This window comes from Martes martes (genome assembly GCF_963455335.1).
Source record: "Martes martes genome assembly, chromosome: 3".
Taxonomy (NCBI): Eukaryota; Metazoa; Chordata; class Mammalia; order Carnivora; family Mustelidae; genus Martes; species Martes martes.
In genome coordinates, this window is record NC_137890.1 from 119523294 (window position 1) to 119536432 (window position 13139).

The window sequence follows — 13139 nt, forward strand, 5'->3', positions numbered from 1 at the left end:
TCTCATGGCTGCAAAAACTCAGGGAACTCCTACCTGGGTGCCACTAGGGTAGGAAGTTTTCTGTTTGTTTTGTTCTGTTTCCGAGGGTCCTGTGCACTTCTCTTTCCTGTATCACCGTGACTGTTGGTGGATTTTGCACACCCTGCTCTGTGGGGGAGTGCCCCAACGTGCCTGTCTTATGTGGCCTCTATGGACACACTGCTCAGCTGGCAGAGAGCAGGGAAGTTTTCTCCCAGCACCCAAAAAGAGAAAGAGGAAACTACTTTTTCCTTCTGGGCTCCTTGCAGCACAATAGACCAGGATAAGTTTCCACATTCTCTCCCTGGATTTCTGGAGTGGTTTCCAGGAAGAAGTTCAACTTTTACCTTTAAATGGATGACCATGTCACAATCAGGAAGAAACATCTCCAAAGACCCATCTTTAGGTAAGTAATACTACATCCCAGTTGGTTCCAGGGCTATCAGGAGAAATAATTTCTTTCCCTTATACTTAACTTGGGAATTCTGGCCCTAAGCTACAGCAAAGCAATAGAGTGTGTCTAAAGTTTAACTTCATGCAGACCTACGGGGTCCTTTTATTTTCCATTTTCTGAAACCGTGCACAAGCTCTTATCAAATCCTCAAAATATATTTTAAAAGCAAATTAGCTATTCAGGCACATGGATGACATAGCACTGGAAAAACTTCTAAAGCATTATGCAATCCCTTGCCATTTCCAATGGTTGCACAGCCCTCTAAATTGGAAATACTGTGCTTGGTTGTTTCAACTGATTACACTCAGAGATAGTGTTTCAGTGCTGCAAATGCTATACTTTTTGCAGTAATATGTGGGAAGATAAATGCGAATTTGACGGCTGTATACTAAAGTATATATATATTTACATCTAGTTCAGGAGTATCTTTATGCAGTTTAGGAAACAAAAGGGCAACAGGAAAAATTTTACCTTGTGGTGAAATCTGTGGCCAGAAAAAATGTAGATACAGTATAATAGATTGAGTTAAGGTTTTCTTTTGGGGGGAGGGATAGTGGCTCACTCTTTCTCCTGGGAACAGCAGTTTCTTCATTGACTCTTTAATCCTCAATTTTTTAGTTACTTATGTACTTTAGAATTCAGAATTAGGAATTTAGAATTTTAAAGAGGCTAGAAAATCAACACAGTTTCTGCCTTTTAAGACAGAAGATCTTAAAAAAAGAATCTAGTTATGTATCAATTTTGTGGTTCCCCCAAAATAATATCCTAAACAAAGTGGAGGTACTACATGTCAGCAAAACTAGACATTAAAGTCAAGTTGCAGTCAGTCACTGGTTGTTGATCTAGAATTAACTACTGGATAACAGAACTTTATGGATGGAATTCCTGGCATTCTGCGGTTGTCACATAATGAATAAGAGTGGGCCTCAAGGCATGTTTCATGTATTGATTAAGCATTGTTACAGTATTATTAGTAGCAATAATATACTTTAGTAAAGCTTAAAACAAAATGCTGGCTCAATCTGTTTTACAGCCTTGTAAAAATAATTGGGCTCCTGGGTGGATCATTCAGTTAAAGATCTGCCTTCGGCTCAGGTTGTAATCTCAGGGTCCTTGGATTGAGCCCTGTGGTGGTGGCCATGGTGCTGGCTTCCTGCTTAGCGGGGAACCTGCTTGTCCCTCTCCTTCTGCCCAACCCCACCAACATTCCACTTGTGATCCCTCTCTCTCTCTCTCAAATAAATAAATATTTAAAAAATCATATTTATATATGTAGATTTAATATTATAATCTATGTTTATATTTTATGCAGTGACAGCAATAAATAACCAAAAATCCAAAATGACCCCCAAATGTGTATTCACCTGCCATAATTCCCATGTAATTAATTTCTATTTTCTCCCAAGTGCATTGTGTGACTTCAAAAAGATATGACAGTAGCACAGATGATTCCAAACTCAACCCCACCGAGGCACCATTAGAAGAGGGCACCCATGGAAATTGAAGAAGAGAAGATTGCGTTGGATAAAGTCAGATCCACTTAGCCAGTATCTTTAGTATGTTACCGCACCGAGAAACTGTCGGCGATTGAAGCAGGTGGTCCTTTTCCACTGGTTTATGGAGAATCCATATTCCCTCCTGATGAATTGTATGCTAAGGTGCCACTCACAGGGAAACTGCAGCTCATCCATGCTTCTGTTCTTTTTCATATAAAGTAACTGGGATTCTTTGCCCACATAATTAGAATATAGTTTGGTAAATTCAAATAGTTACTTCATGATCCTGGTGATGTAGAAGAGAGAACAGAGCTGCCGAGGAGCACATACTTTCACTCAGGCAAGTCTTTCAAGCAAGCGTACAAGTGGTCCCTGACTGAAAACAGGTTAAGGCCAGATGTGGAGTTGGGATTGATTGGTCAGTTGGCACATTGATAGATGGCTTTGCTTTTATAGGGATACGATTTTCTTGGGGGAAAAGGGAAGTAGAGAGTATCCTAATAAAGCATTCGAATGACTAGACATAATTCCTCAGAGAAAGTGTTGGGCTATTTTTCCGTAAAACACAGCATTGACTTTCTGATGGCTAGTTGTACTTTTGGGCAAGTTGGGAAGTGGTTGAAGGTTGCTTTTGGCATCTTGTGCCCTTATCCGATGCCCCACTTCATTTTCTTTTTTGGTCTCCTTTCTCTGGTTCCTTGTCTTCTTGGGCTATTACCGGATTGTCCTCCTTTTACATTGAGACAAAACATTCTCAAGCCTGCCTTTTTGGTCAGAGACCCATGTACCAGACGTTTACTTCTCAATATGTACTTGTTCACACCCTATTTCCTAAGGGATTTGCATACTAGTTCTCAGTCCACTTGGTAAAAAATTAGACTAGACTAGACTGTTTTGTATGTGTTAGTCACATGTTTAACAGAATTTTGTGAAAATAATATTTTGACTGTTTATAAATAATTCACTCAAAATTTTAATAATTAAGAGAGGATAAATCTGGGATTTTGGGGAGAAATATCTGACATACTGACACGATTCAGGTTTTTATATACAGACTACTTTCTCCTGCAGCTTAACCAACAGCTTTAATTCAACTCACCTGGCCTTCTCTGATTGATTAAAAGTGTCCAGAATCTGGACTACTGTACTGGGGAGGTCTGACATGATAAAGAAAAACAAACTGTATCTGCCTTCACATAACATATCATCTAGTATATACCTAGATAACTATGGCATAGGCAGATGATGGGTGCCAAAAAGGAAGTGATAATGTCCTGAGAAATTATGATGAGACAGATTTCAGTGATGACAAATTCTGACACCTAAGTGAACTGAGAGAGATAAGCAAGATTTTTTTTAAAAAAATTTGAAACTGAATAGACATCAATTTTTAATTATTTTAAATTAAATTTTAAATTAAATTAAATTTAAATTTTTAATTTAATTTCCTAAATTTCAGACTAGAAAAGTCATCCATCAAGTATAAAAAGTTAGTGGAGAGGCTTTAGAGTAGACAGTGGATGTTGATATTCCATGGCTGCATATGATATCAGAAGACTTGAGAAATCTTACATATTCTTTAGATTCTGCATCTAAAAATGTCAGTGTCTCCTACAATGGTGATTCCTGAATCATCTCACATAGGTTAGCCAATCTGTTTTAAAGTCTTTTGTGGAAATTTTAGGTATATATTTTCACACCAGTTCTGTGAGGAAAGGAAAAGGCAAAGTTTTTGTTTGTTTGTTTTTTTGTTGTTGTTTTTATATGGCCAAAATGGAAGTTTATATGATCTCTATTATGCATGTCATGTGCAACTTGGGATCAGTGAGACTGACCATTCAGCTCCGAGAATATATAAATGGTGCATCTCAAACGCACTTTGTGGTTTTGCCTGTAGACATTCCCGCAGCTCAGAATTGTATATAAAAATGATGATTCTCCCATTACTCAAGAGAAATTCTTTAGGTTTTATAATTTTACAGGAAGGAAACACGATCACAAACTGTATATTAATGTGTTTTAAATCAACAACACTAAGTTTGTTCCTCAGCACATAGAAAATAAAATTACATAGAACTTTAAAGTCCAAGATGTGAATAAACATTGACATTAAAGACTTCCCAAAGAAAAAGAAACAGTCTTTTAGACTTTTTTAAAACCTCTTTTTCTGTGTTACCACAGAGTTTTATCTCTGGTAATCATAATTGATCTCTTTATATAAATAGATTCATCAGTTTATAATCCATTTAAATGAATTACCTTTATATAACTTCAGTAAGACTGTTGCTGAAGGCACTTCCATCTTATTATGTATTCATATTGCTTAGCAAACTTTCTTTATTCCCATGGGATAAATAAACATTAAGCTTTGATATCAAAAAAAATCTGTTTCTCCTAATAAAAGTGCATCAGTGGGAATATTTCTTATCTGAATTTCATTGCCATGAAGTTGAAGTCTGGGTTTCTGTTATTATCAGCTCCTCCTATTTGATTTAATATTTTATCAAATTCTATTATATATGCATTGTTTTCCATTTGTTGCTTCAAATTCTTTCTAGGAGTAGGTAAGGAAAAAATGAATTAAAAAAATAAGTTGAAACTTTTCTCACATGTTAAGCCTTATTTAGTATTCTTTGATGCCAGCAGCCTATTGAACCTCTTCTGTGTTCAAAATGGATGTTATTTTTGTGGTGGCTTTCCATTAGAAAGAGCACTAAAAAGTCACAAAAGAAATCGTGCAAATAGTTGTTCATCAGCCCTAGATTTGAGAACTGGTCCGTGCATCCAGGATCTGAGACGTTAAAGTGCAAGTCAGATTGCCGCCAGGCCCTCAGACTAATGAAAATCATGTTGAGCTCTTCACAGCATTTAGAACATGCTGTTTCTTCCCTTTATGTCTTTTCAAAAGTCTTATTTTTACAAGTATCTGTTAGCAGAGGAATTCTGAGTGTGCTTTTGGCAGGCATAGTCTCTTCACATGGAGATGGAGAAAGTAGGAGGATGAAATAAGAAAGCATAGGAAAAGGCAGGTCCTAGTTTTCTTTGCTGTAAAAACTAGCAAACTCTATTGCTGTGCCTGATTTCTAATTTCAAGGGTGTGATCTATGCTTTATAGAAGAATAGCATACACTATATGTTACATATTTAAAATCATGCACCTCTTGGACTGTAGTCATTTTTATTCATTTCCGCATTCAAATTCAGTGTATGAACATCAGTGTTAAGCTAAACCGTGAGTTGTTAGTATGTGGGGACAGCACAGCATTTCAGATTTTTTTTTTTTTTGATTTACCAACATGATTATATTTTTTCTTTTTTTTCTTACCAAATATTTATTTATTTATTTATTTATTTATTTATTTTCAGTGTTCCAAGATTCATTGTTTATGCACCACACCCAGTGCTCCATGCAATACATGCCCTCCTTATTACCCACCACCAGGCTGACCCATTCCCTACCCTCCTCCCTTCTAAAACCCTCAGATTGTTTCAGATTTTTGCCTGTTCATACAGGTGGGACACCTGACTGAGTGCTGCTTTATGGTAGTTTTCTAGGTAAAATGTCTGGATAGTATTCAATTATTCAGATATTTCAAACCCATTTCCTTTGGTGTTTTGGGAATAACAAAAATCCTGAACACATATAAAATATAAGGTCACTTCAAATTTAAAGAAATTGTAGTACATGGTTGGATATTGATATTTTTATCTCATAAATATTTAAGTATGTATGATATTCTGTTATTTAATCCTCTTTTTAACACCTCCCTGTAACCACAAACACATATTTTAGACAGGAATATATTTAGTCCAAGTCATCAGAGTGAAACGTAATTATGGAGAAAAAAATTAAGTGTGATCTGATGAAATAGTATATTTAAAATATCTATTTTATGCAATGAATTTCCTCATAGGAAAAAGGTCCATGTAGTTTTATTATGTTTTGGAATCCAAAATATAATAAAATTCTATATTTATGAAAATGTTTCAACAGTTTTGGGCCCTAAGACAAAAGTGATCGTGAATTTTTAGAAAAAGAGAAAAAGGGGCACCTGGGTGGCTCAGTGGGTTAAGCCTCTGCCTTCAGCTTGGGTCATGATCTCAGGGCCCTGGGATCCAGCCCCGAGTCGGGCGAGGCGGCGGGGGGGTCTCTGCTCAGCAGGGAGCCTGCTTCACCCTCTCTCTGCCTGCCTCTCTGCCTACTTGTGATCTCTCTGTCAAATAAATAAAATCTTTAAAAAAAATTTTAAAAATTTTTTAAAAAGAGAGGAAGAAAAATGAGTTTTCCTGCAATGGTTACATAGTTACATACTGGAAATTTTGTTTCATAGTTTTGTTTTGTTTTTTAATAAATGCGACAGTTAATTTTTATGTGACAGTTAATTGATAGAACAAAACAATTATGTTTAAGTTATTCTCCCCTTGCTATGAAAGTGAAAAATACTTCTGGAAAATAGACACAGTGAAATGAATTTAACATTTATGATGCTGTCAGGCACAATGTTAATTAATAGACGAACAATTATATTTTATAACAGATGTTTATTAAAAATTAGTTTTTCATTGTTTAGGTCAGCATGTTTTTGTCACTGGTCAAAAGTCATTGTATGAATTATAAGGCAAGGAACAGACTCAAATTGCTCTTTAAAATGAACTACAAAGGGATGCTTGGATTGCTCAGTCAGTTAAGCATCTGCCTTCAGTTCGGTAATGGTCCCGGGGTCCTGGGACGGAGTCCTGCACTGGACTCTCTGCTCAGCTGGGATCCTGCTTCTCCCTCTGCCTGCTGCTCCCCCTGGTTGTTTCTCTCTCACTCTCTCTCTCTCTGACAAATAAATAAAATCTTAAAAAATAAAATGGACTACAAAGATCAAAGCAAAACAACAAACACCTATGAATGTAAGACATCGGGTAATGTTTGTCATGCAAAAGTTATCAGAACTGTGCCTTTTTTTTCCAGCTGTGATAAAAGTAGCTCTAAATTTTAAGTGGTCATCACAAATAGATAAGCTATAATTGTCATACACTTTAAACTCAGGCAGCAAGTAATTTACTCCTGCTGGTATTATTTCATCTATTTAAGCTATTTCCAATAAACTTACCATCACCAACAGCAGTAGCAGCAGTAGGTATTAATGTTAACATTAAGAACTGTTGTTTATTGAAATCTTAGTTGTATATTTAATCATTTATAGGCATATAATTCCTTTAAAAAGTGGTAAATACATAATTAATAATTTGGGGTATGGATCCAGGAATAGAGAATAAATTAAAACACAGAAAAATGTCTCTCTCTCAGGAACTACACAAATCTTGTTTTCTAAGCTAGAGATGCTTGATGATAATTGTGTTTATCTTGGACATTGGCATGATTAAGAAATGACTTTTGTGATGTTTGAAATAAGAAAATCAAAATTGTGCAGATAAAATGATCTACTGGATAATTTAATGGTTTTATACCATCTGGAAATTTTTATATTTGGAATAATCAGTCTATTGCATAGAGTATTTCGATTAAAAACAATGAAAAAGAATACGATTAAGGTGACTTATAGGTTTGTAGAGATTGAATAAGTTTAAAGAGGTCTGCAGTATTTATAAACAGTATCTCTTCAGTTTTGTGACTGGACATGACATAATTTTGATAGTTAGTTCTCATGGGAAAGCTTCCGTTTATTTATGTATTTGATTAAGGCCACTTGGACATGAGCTCTAATTGAGGAAAATCCAACATTTCCTGAATTGGAACAGCTAGAAGTGAATGGGGCAGTCACGGTGCATTTGAAGAACAGAAGAGAAAACTTTCAGATTTGTTATCTTCATAACATCCCAAGCCTGCTCCATTAAAACCATGTGTGTTTGTGTTTTTTTGTTATGGAGAAATACTAATTCTGAGTCAAATTGGTGACCATTTTTAGTGTTTTGGTCACTCCAGCCTTTAGCATCTTAGGATGTTATTTTTAGAGGAGTTGTTTGTTAAAACAGGTAATTAAATATTAATTATATATTTATTAACCACTTGTTTATAGGCATTGAATGTCAAGGGCCTTTATTATGAAAAATCACCACTTCAGCTTTAAAAATATTAATATTTTATTTGACATTTTCGAAGATCAGAGAGCTTGGAACAAACTGGAGACCAAAGTAATGAAAAACAGCATGTTTGTGTCTTTAACGTACAAACATGACAGTTTTTGAGTCCTAATTGAGGAAGAAAAGGAAAATCCCACTAGGTCAAAGTCAGTTTTAAATTATACTATTAAATTAAAATTTGGATGAAAGTCAGGGCATGTGATAATCTGGGACCACCTGTTTGTTAGATATCTCTTCTAATGAAGATTCTAAATGCTTATCGCTATTCCAGTGGTAATGTCTTTGTGGAACAACATGAAATAGAAAAAAGAGACTCTTGCAAATTTCTGTGCCAACTAATTAAGCATGTGCTACTCAGTTCAGCTGCATCTAATTTTTTCTAACTCTGAGATCCCATGTCATTTTATCTGGATTTCTTTTACTGCACATATCACTTCATCCTATTATAATTACTTAAGTAAGAGGATCAACTCTCCTAAAATCATTTTAAGATTTCTGAAGCTAGAATCAATATTGAATTCATCTTTATTTCCCATAACTTTTGGTGGAATGTATGTCATAAGTAAGCACTTACGTAGTCTTCAAAAAGAGACTAATTCAGTATTGTAAATGTGTGAAATAGGAGGTGTTGGGAACTATGGTAGACGGGAAATGAAACCGTTTAGTTTTACATTTTTAAAAACAGTGAAAGACTGGGGTGCCTGGGTGGCTCAGTTGGTTGGCACCCGACTCATGGTTTTAGGTAGGTTGTGATCTCATGGGTCATGGGATGGAGCCCAAGAGCCCCAAAACGGCCAGCGGGGAGTCTGCTTGAAATATTCTGTCCCTCTGCCCCTCCCCCTGCCTGTGCATGCATGTGCTTGGGCTTTCTCTCTTTCTCAAATAAATAAATAAATCTTTATTGAAAAAAAAAAAGTGAAAGACTAAACAAAATCCAGCTACAGACTGCTAGCTGGTGACCCTTGAAATGAATGAATGATAAATGATAGGGTGAATAATTTGTTTAGTTAGGACTACATAATGATAATCCATTTGCCGGGTGAATGATGGCCAGTAAGTCTTGGCTAAAAATTCTGGCAGCCATATCACAGAGGATTACTAGAAGGATGGGTATTTGGTTTTTGTTTCCACTACTAGTTATGAATGAGAAAACCAAACTCTACAATGCACTTTTACTGATGATCTTGTATATAATTTTGTAGCAATAAAGGAAAAAATGAAGAAACATATATTTGTTGAATGAATAAAATGCATTCCTGTTAGCCCCAACTTGAACTATTCCAGCATCAGCTAATTCAATGCCTATAGCCCATTCCCCCTTCAAACAATCATGACTTGTTAGAAATTACTTTCTTAAATGGAAATCTGTCTTTCAATCAATAAAAACTTTTTTTCTCTCTTAGCAGAATTGGAATGAGAAAGATCCAAACTGTCTTTCACAGGACAGCCTTTCAGTTATTGCTGTTTATAAATCTCCCTAAAACATAGTGGCTTAAAACAACATGAGTCTGTAGATCAGCTGACTGCTTCTGTGATCCCAATGGGCTTTCTCATGCATCTGTGGCCAGATCATAGGTTTGCTGTGAACTGGCTGGCTTAGGAGGACCTTGGATACACAACTTGAGTTTCTTCCATGTGTCTCTCATATCCCTCCAGCAGGCTAGCCTGGATATTTTCTCATGGTAGAAGCAGGAATCCACTGAGGAAGCAGAAACTCACAAACATTTTTTTCAAGGCTCAGTCTGAATTGAGGCAGGTTGCTTCTGTCCCATTGGAAAAATCAAAAAGTCGCATGGCCAAACCCAGAGTTTGTGTGGGAGAATATCACTAAAGGGAAGCACATAAAATTGAGTCAATTAATGCAATTAATGCTCTTTAAAAACTCATGTTTTTTCTGATTCTTCTTTCCTTAATTCCATCTATAGTCCATCTTCATTCAGCCAATTGAAAAGATAGCATATAATATGAATTTTTATTTCATGTTGTTGAAGTTATCTGAGAAACAAGTGAGGATAGGAAAAAATACATATATATTAACAAAATAGTGAAGTCCTCTTGACTCTTATTTGACTGATGAGTCAAATATTGCTCACCTGACTCCAGAGTTATAGTGTGAGAGTCTTGGTTAAAAAAAGTTTTAAAAAATTAAATATTGAAGAAGTTTCAGTAATTTTGTAGAACATGAGCTATTCAGCCCATAATGATGGCCTACATTTTCTTAGTTTCTTTTGGAGAGTTGATTTTTACCAAGCGTCCTGCTAACAGTCTTTTTTTTATTTTTTTAAATTTTATTTATTAATTTATTTGACAGAGAGTGACAGTGAGAGAGAGAGAGATTGAGAACGCACACAAGCACAAGCAGGGGGACCAGGAGAGGGAGAAGGAGAAGCATGCTCTCCACTGAGGAGGGAGCCCAATGTGTGGCTCGATCCCAGGACCCTGGGTCATGACCTGAGCTAAAGGCAGATGCTTAACAACTGAGTTGCCCAGGTGCCCCTCCTGCTAACAGTCTTGAGACAATTCATTATTTTAATACAAACTGAACATAATTAATTTTGGACAATTCAATTCCAATTCCACTAAAACCATGACATGGAAATGAGGCCTTTTAAATACTGAAATAAAATAATGCTTCCTTATGCATTTGAACCATTCGTGAATCTCATTCATAATGTCTAGTTTCTAGGGATTTATGATTGTTATGTTTTTAAAATTATTTATTCTTTTTTTAAAGATCTTATTTATTTATTTGACAGAAAAAGATCACAAGTAGCCGAGAAGCAGGCAGATAGAGAGAAGCAGGCTTCCCGCTGAGCAGAGAGCCCAATGCAAGGCTCGATCCCAGGACCCTGGGATCATGACCTGAGCTGAAGGCAGAGGCTTTAACCCACTGAGCCACCCAGGCACCCCTCCAAAATTATTTATTCTTTATAGTATAGATTTATGATGTTATTTTCTATTACTGAACGCTTCCAAACACCAAGAATATATTTACAAGTTGTATTTGATTTTTTGCAGCATAGCTTAAGTTTTTTGTTTTTTTTAAAGGTTTTATTTATTTATTTGACAAACAGAAATCACAAGTAGGCAGAGAGGCAAGCAGAGAGAGGAGGAAGCAGGCTCCCTGCTGAGCAGAGAGCCCAACACGGGGCTCGATCCCAGAACCCTGGGATCATGACCTGAGCTGAAGGCAGAGGCTTTAACCCACTGAGCCACCCAGGCGCCCCAGCTTAAGTTTCTTTACTCCAATATTTCCCCAAATATATTCTATTGATATGTAATGGTTATTAATAACTCCAGAAATTAGTGTTCCAAGGTACACATTTCTGTTTTTCTAAATTTTCCCAAAATATACCTCCTTCATTTTTCTGAGATTCTCTTCACTCCAGGTAGTCTTTTTTCTTCCTTTACTTCTTTTCCTACTTATGTTTTCTGGAAGATAGTCTGACCCCAAGAAATTTCTCCGTAGTTAATATTTTCCATCTACTCTTAGAGAATCTACACAAAGTTGCCTAGTTGAAAGAATAATGTGCCGTTACATAACAGCAATGGTGTGCGTTTAAAAAAAAAAGGAAGAAGAAATATTTTGAAAAGATTGAGAAATGATGAACAATATCACATTATTGAAACAGCTGAGGGTAACTTAAGAAATAACAGATGGGAGTTATCTGTGGATTATCACGCCCAGGTATCATGTACGCACAAATTTGGCAGCATTTTACCTAGCTTTTTGGCTTTTTCCTCATTTCTTCCTGAAGAGAGATTTTTTTTTTTAAAGCATTGCTTTTAAATTCACCCTTAGCAAAATGCAGGTGATACAAAATCTGCAAATAATACCATTTTGAATAATGATGGTTCATGCTTGTGTAGAATCCCATAAGAAGAGTTTTGAAAAACATTTTTTAACATCTTTTGTACTATTTGTTCATACAATATCCTTTTGAGGTAGAAAGGAAACTATGTAGATCTCCATTTTATTGGTGAAAAACTGAGGCTCAAGAGGTCACAACCAGCTACATGGGGAAAGCTTAAAGAGTACTGATATTAAGAATAAACAGACTGAGGGTGGCTTGCCATTATGGATTGTATCACCATAACGGATAGTGTTAGGGAACCTTAATTGTGTATGCCAGGCTAGCCACATAGTCCTTCCTTGAGGTATAACCCCTTCTCATTAGCCAAGGAAATGACCGTAAAAATCGTCTTCAAAAATTACTTTGAGCTACTCAATTATTTAATAGTCATTATATTCATGAAAATTTTCTGTTCCAGAGGCAGGGCAAGAAAAAAACAATGAGCAAGAGTACATTATCATGTGTTCTCTGGTCATATGATTTACTGTGATGAGCATTCAAGCACAAACATAGATTTGACACATCACATATGAGACACTAGGAATTTTAGGACATGAAATACTGTCTCCAGAAGGAGTAAAGAGAAAGGAGGGAAAAGAAAGATAAAGTTCAGGCATTTGCTTTGAAAGTGTTTCTATACAGAAGAGATTTGTTACTACCATAGTATAAACAACATTTTGTAAGCAGTAGAAAGACTCTTTTAGGTACTAAAGGAAGTGGCTTCTAGGTTGTTCAAGACTAGAACTAGATTTCATTATGACTTCATTATGATTTCATTAATAGACATGAATAAAATATAATCTGACTGTAGCCATCCTATCAATCTTTCTTTCTTAGGCTTCACTTTCTGTAAATTTCCTCATACTCAAAATGCTTGAAATTTACTGTCCATCTGGTATTTTATTTTAACCTACCTTAGACCATTCTACAGTGCCATAAAACTTTCTTGTTTTATTTTAAAATATTTTACTTTATTGTAATTTTTTCCCGAAATATCATACTAAGAATCTATCTTCTAAAGGGAAAGTAAATCCTGCGTATTGTTAGGCGGAACAATACAATAACCTTAACAAGGCATTTTCTCTCTTTTTTCAAGAACCAAATATTTAAAAATTCATACGCACACACCACACACACACACAAACACACACACACCCACACACATTTGTGGCACAGGGTGGCAAAGACAATTTATTTAAAATATATTATATTTCTAAAGTAGAT

General features: G+C 35.7%; 1 protein-coding gene across 1 annotated transcript in view; it reads left to right on the forward strand.

Moving 5' to 3' along the window:
- Positions 1-371: 371 nt before the first annotated feature.
- PDE1A (phosphodiesterase 1A) overlaps positions 372-13139 on the forward strand; it is a gene marked incomplete at both ends in the record, with an annotated part of 235893 nt that continues 223125 nt past the window's right edge. Inside the window, one exon of the mRNA XM_080798429.1 lies at positions 372-424. Within this exon, the coding sequence (XP_080654555.1) occupies positions 372-424 (53 nt within the window). The remainder of the gene's footprint in view (positions 425-13139) is intronic.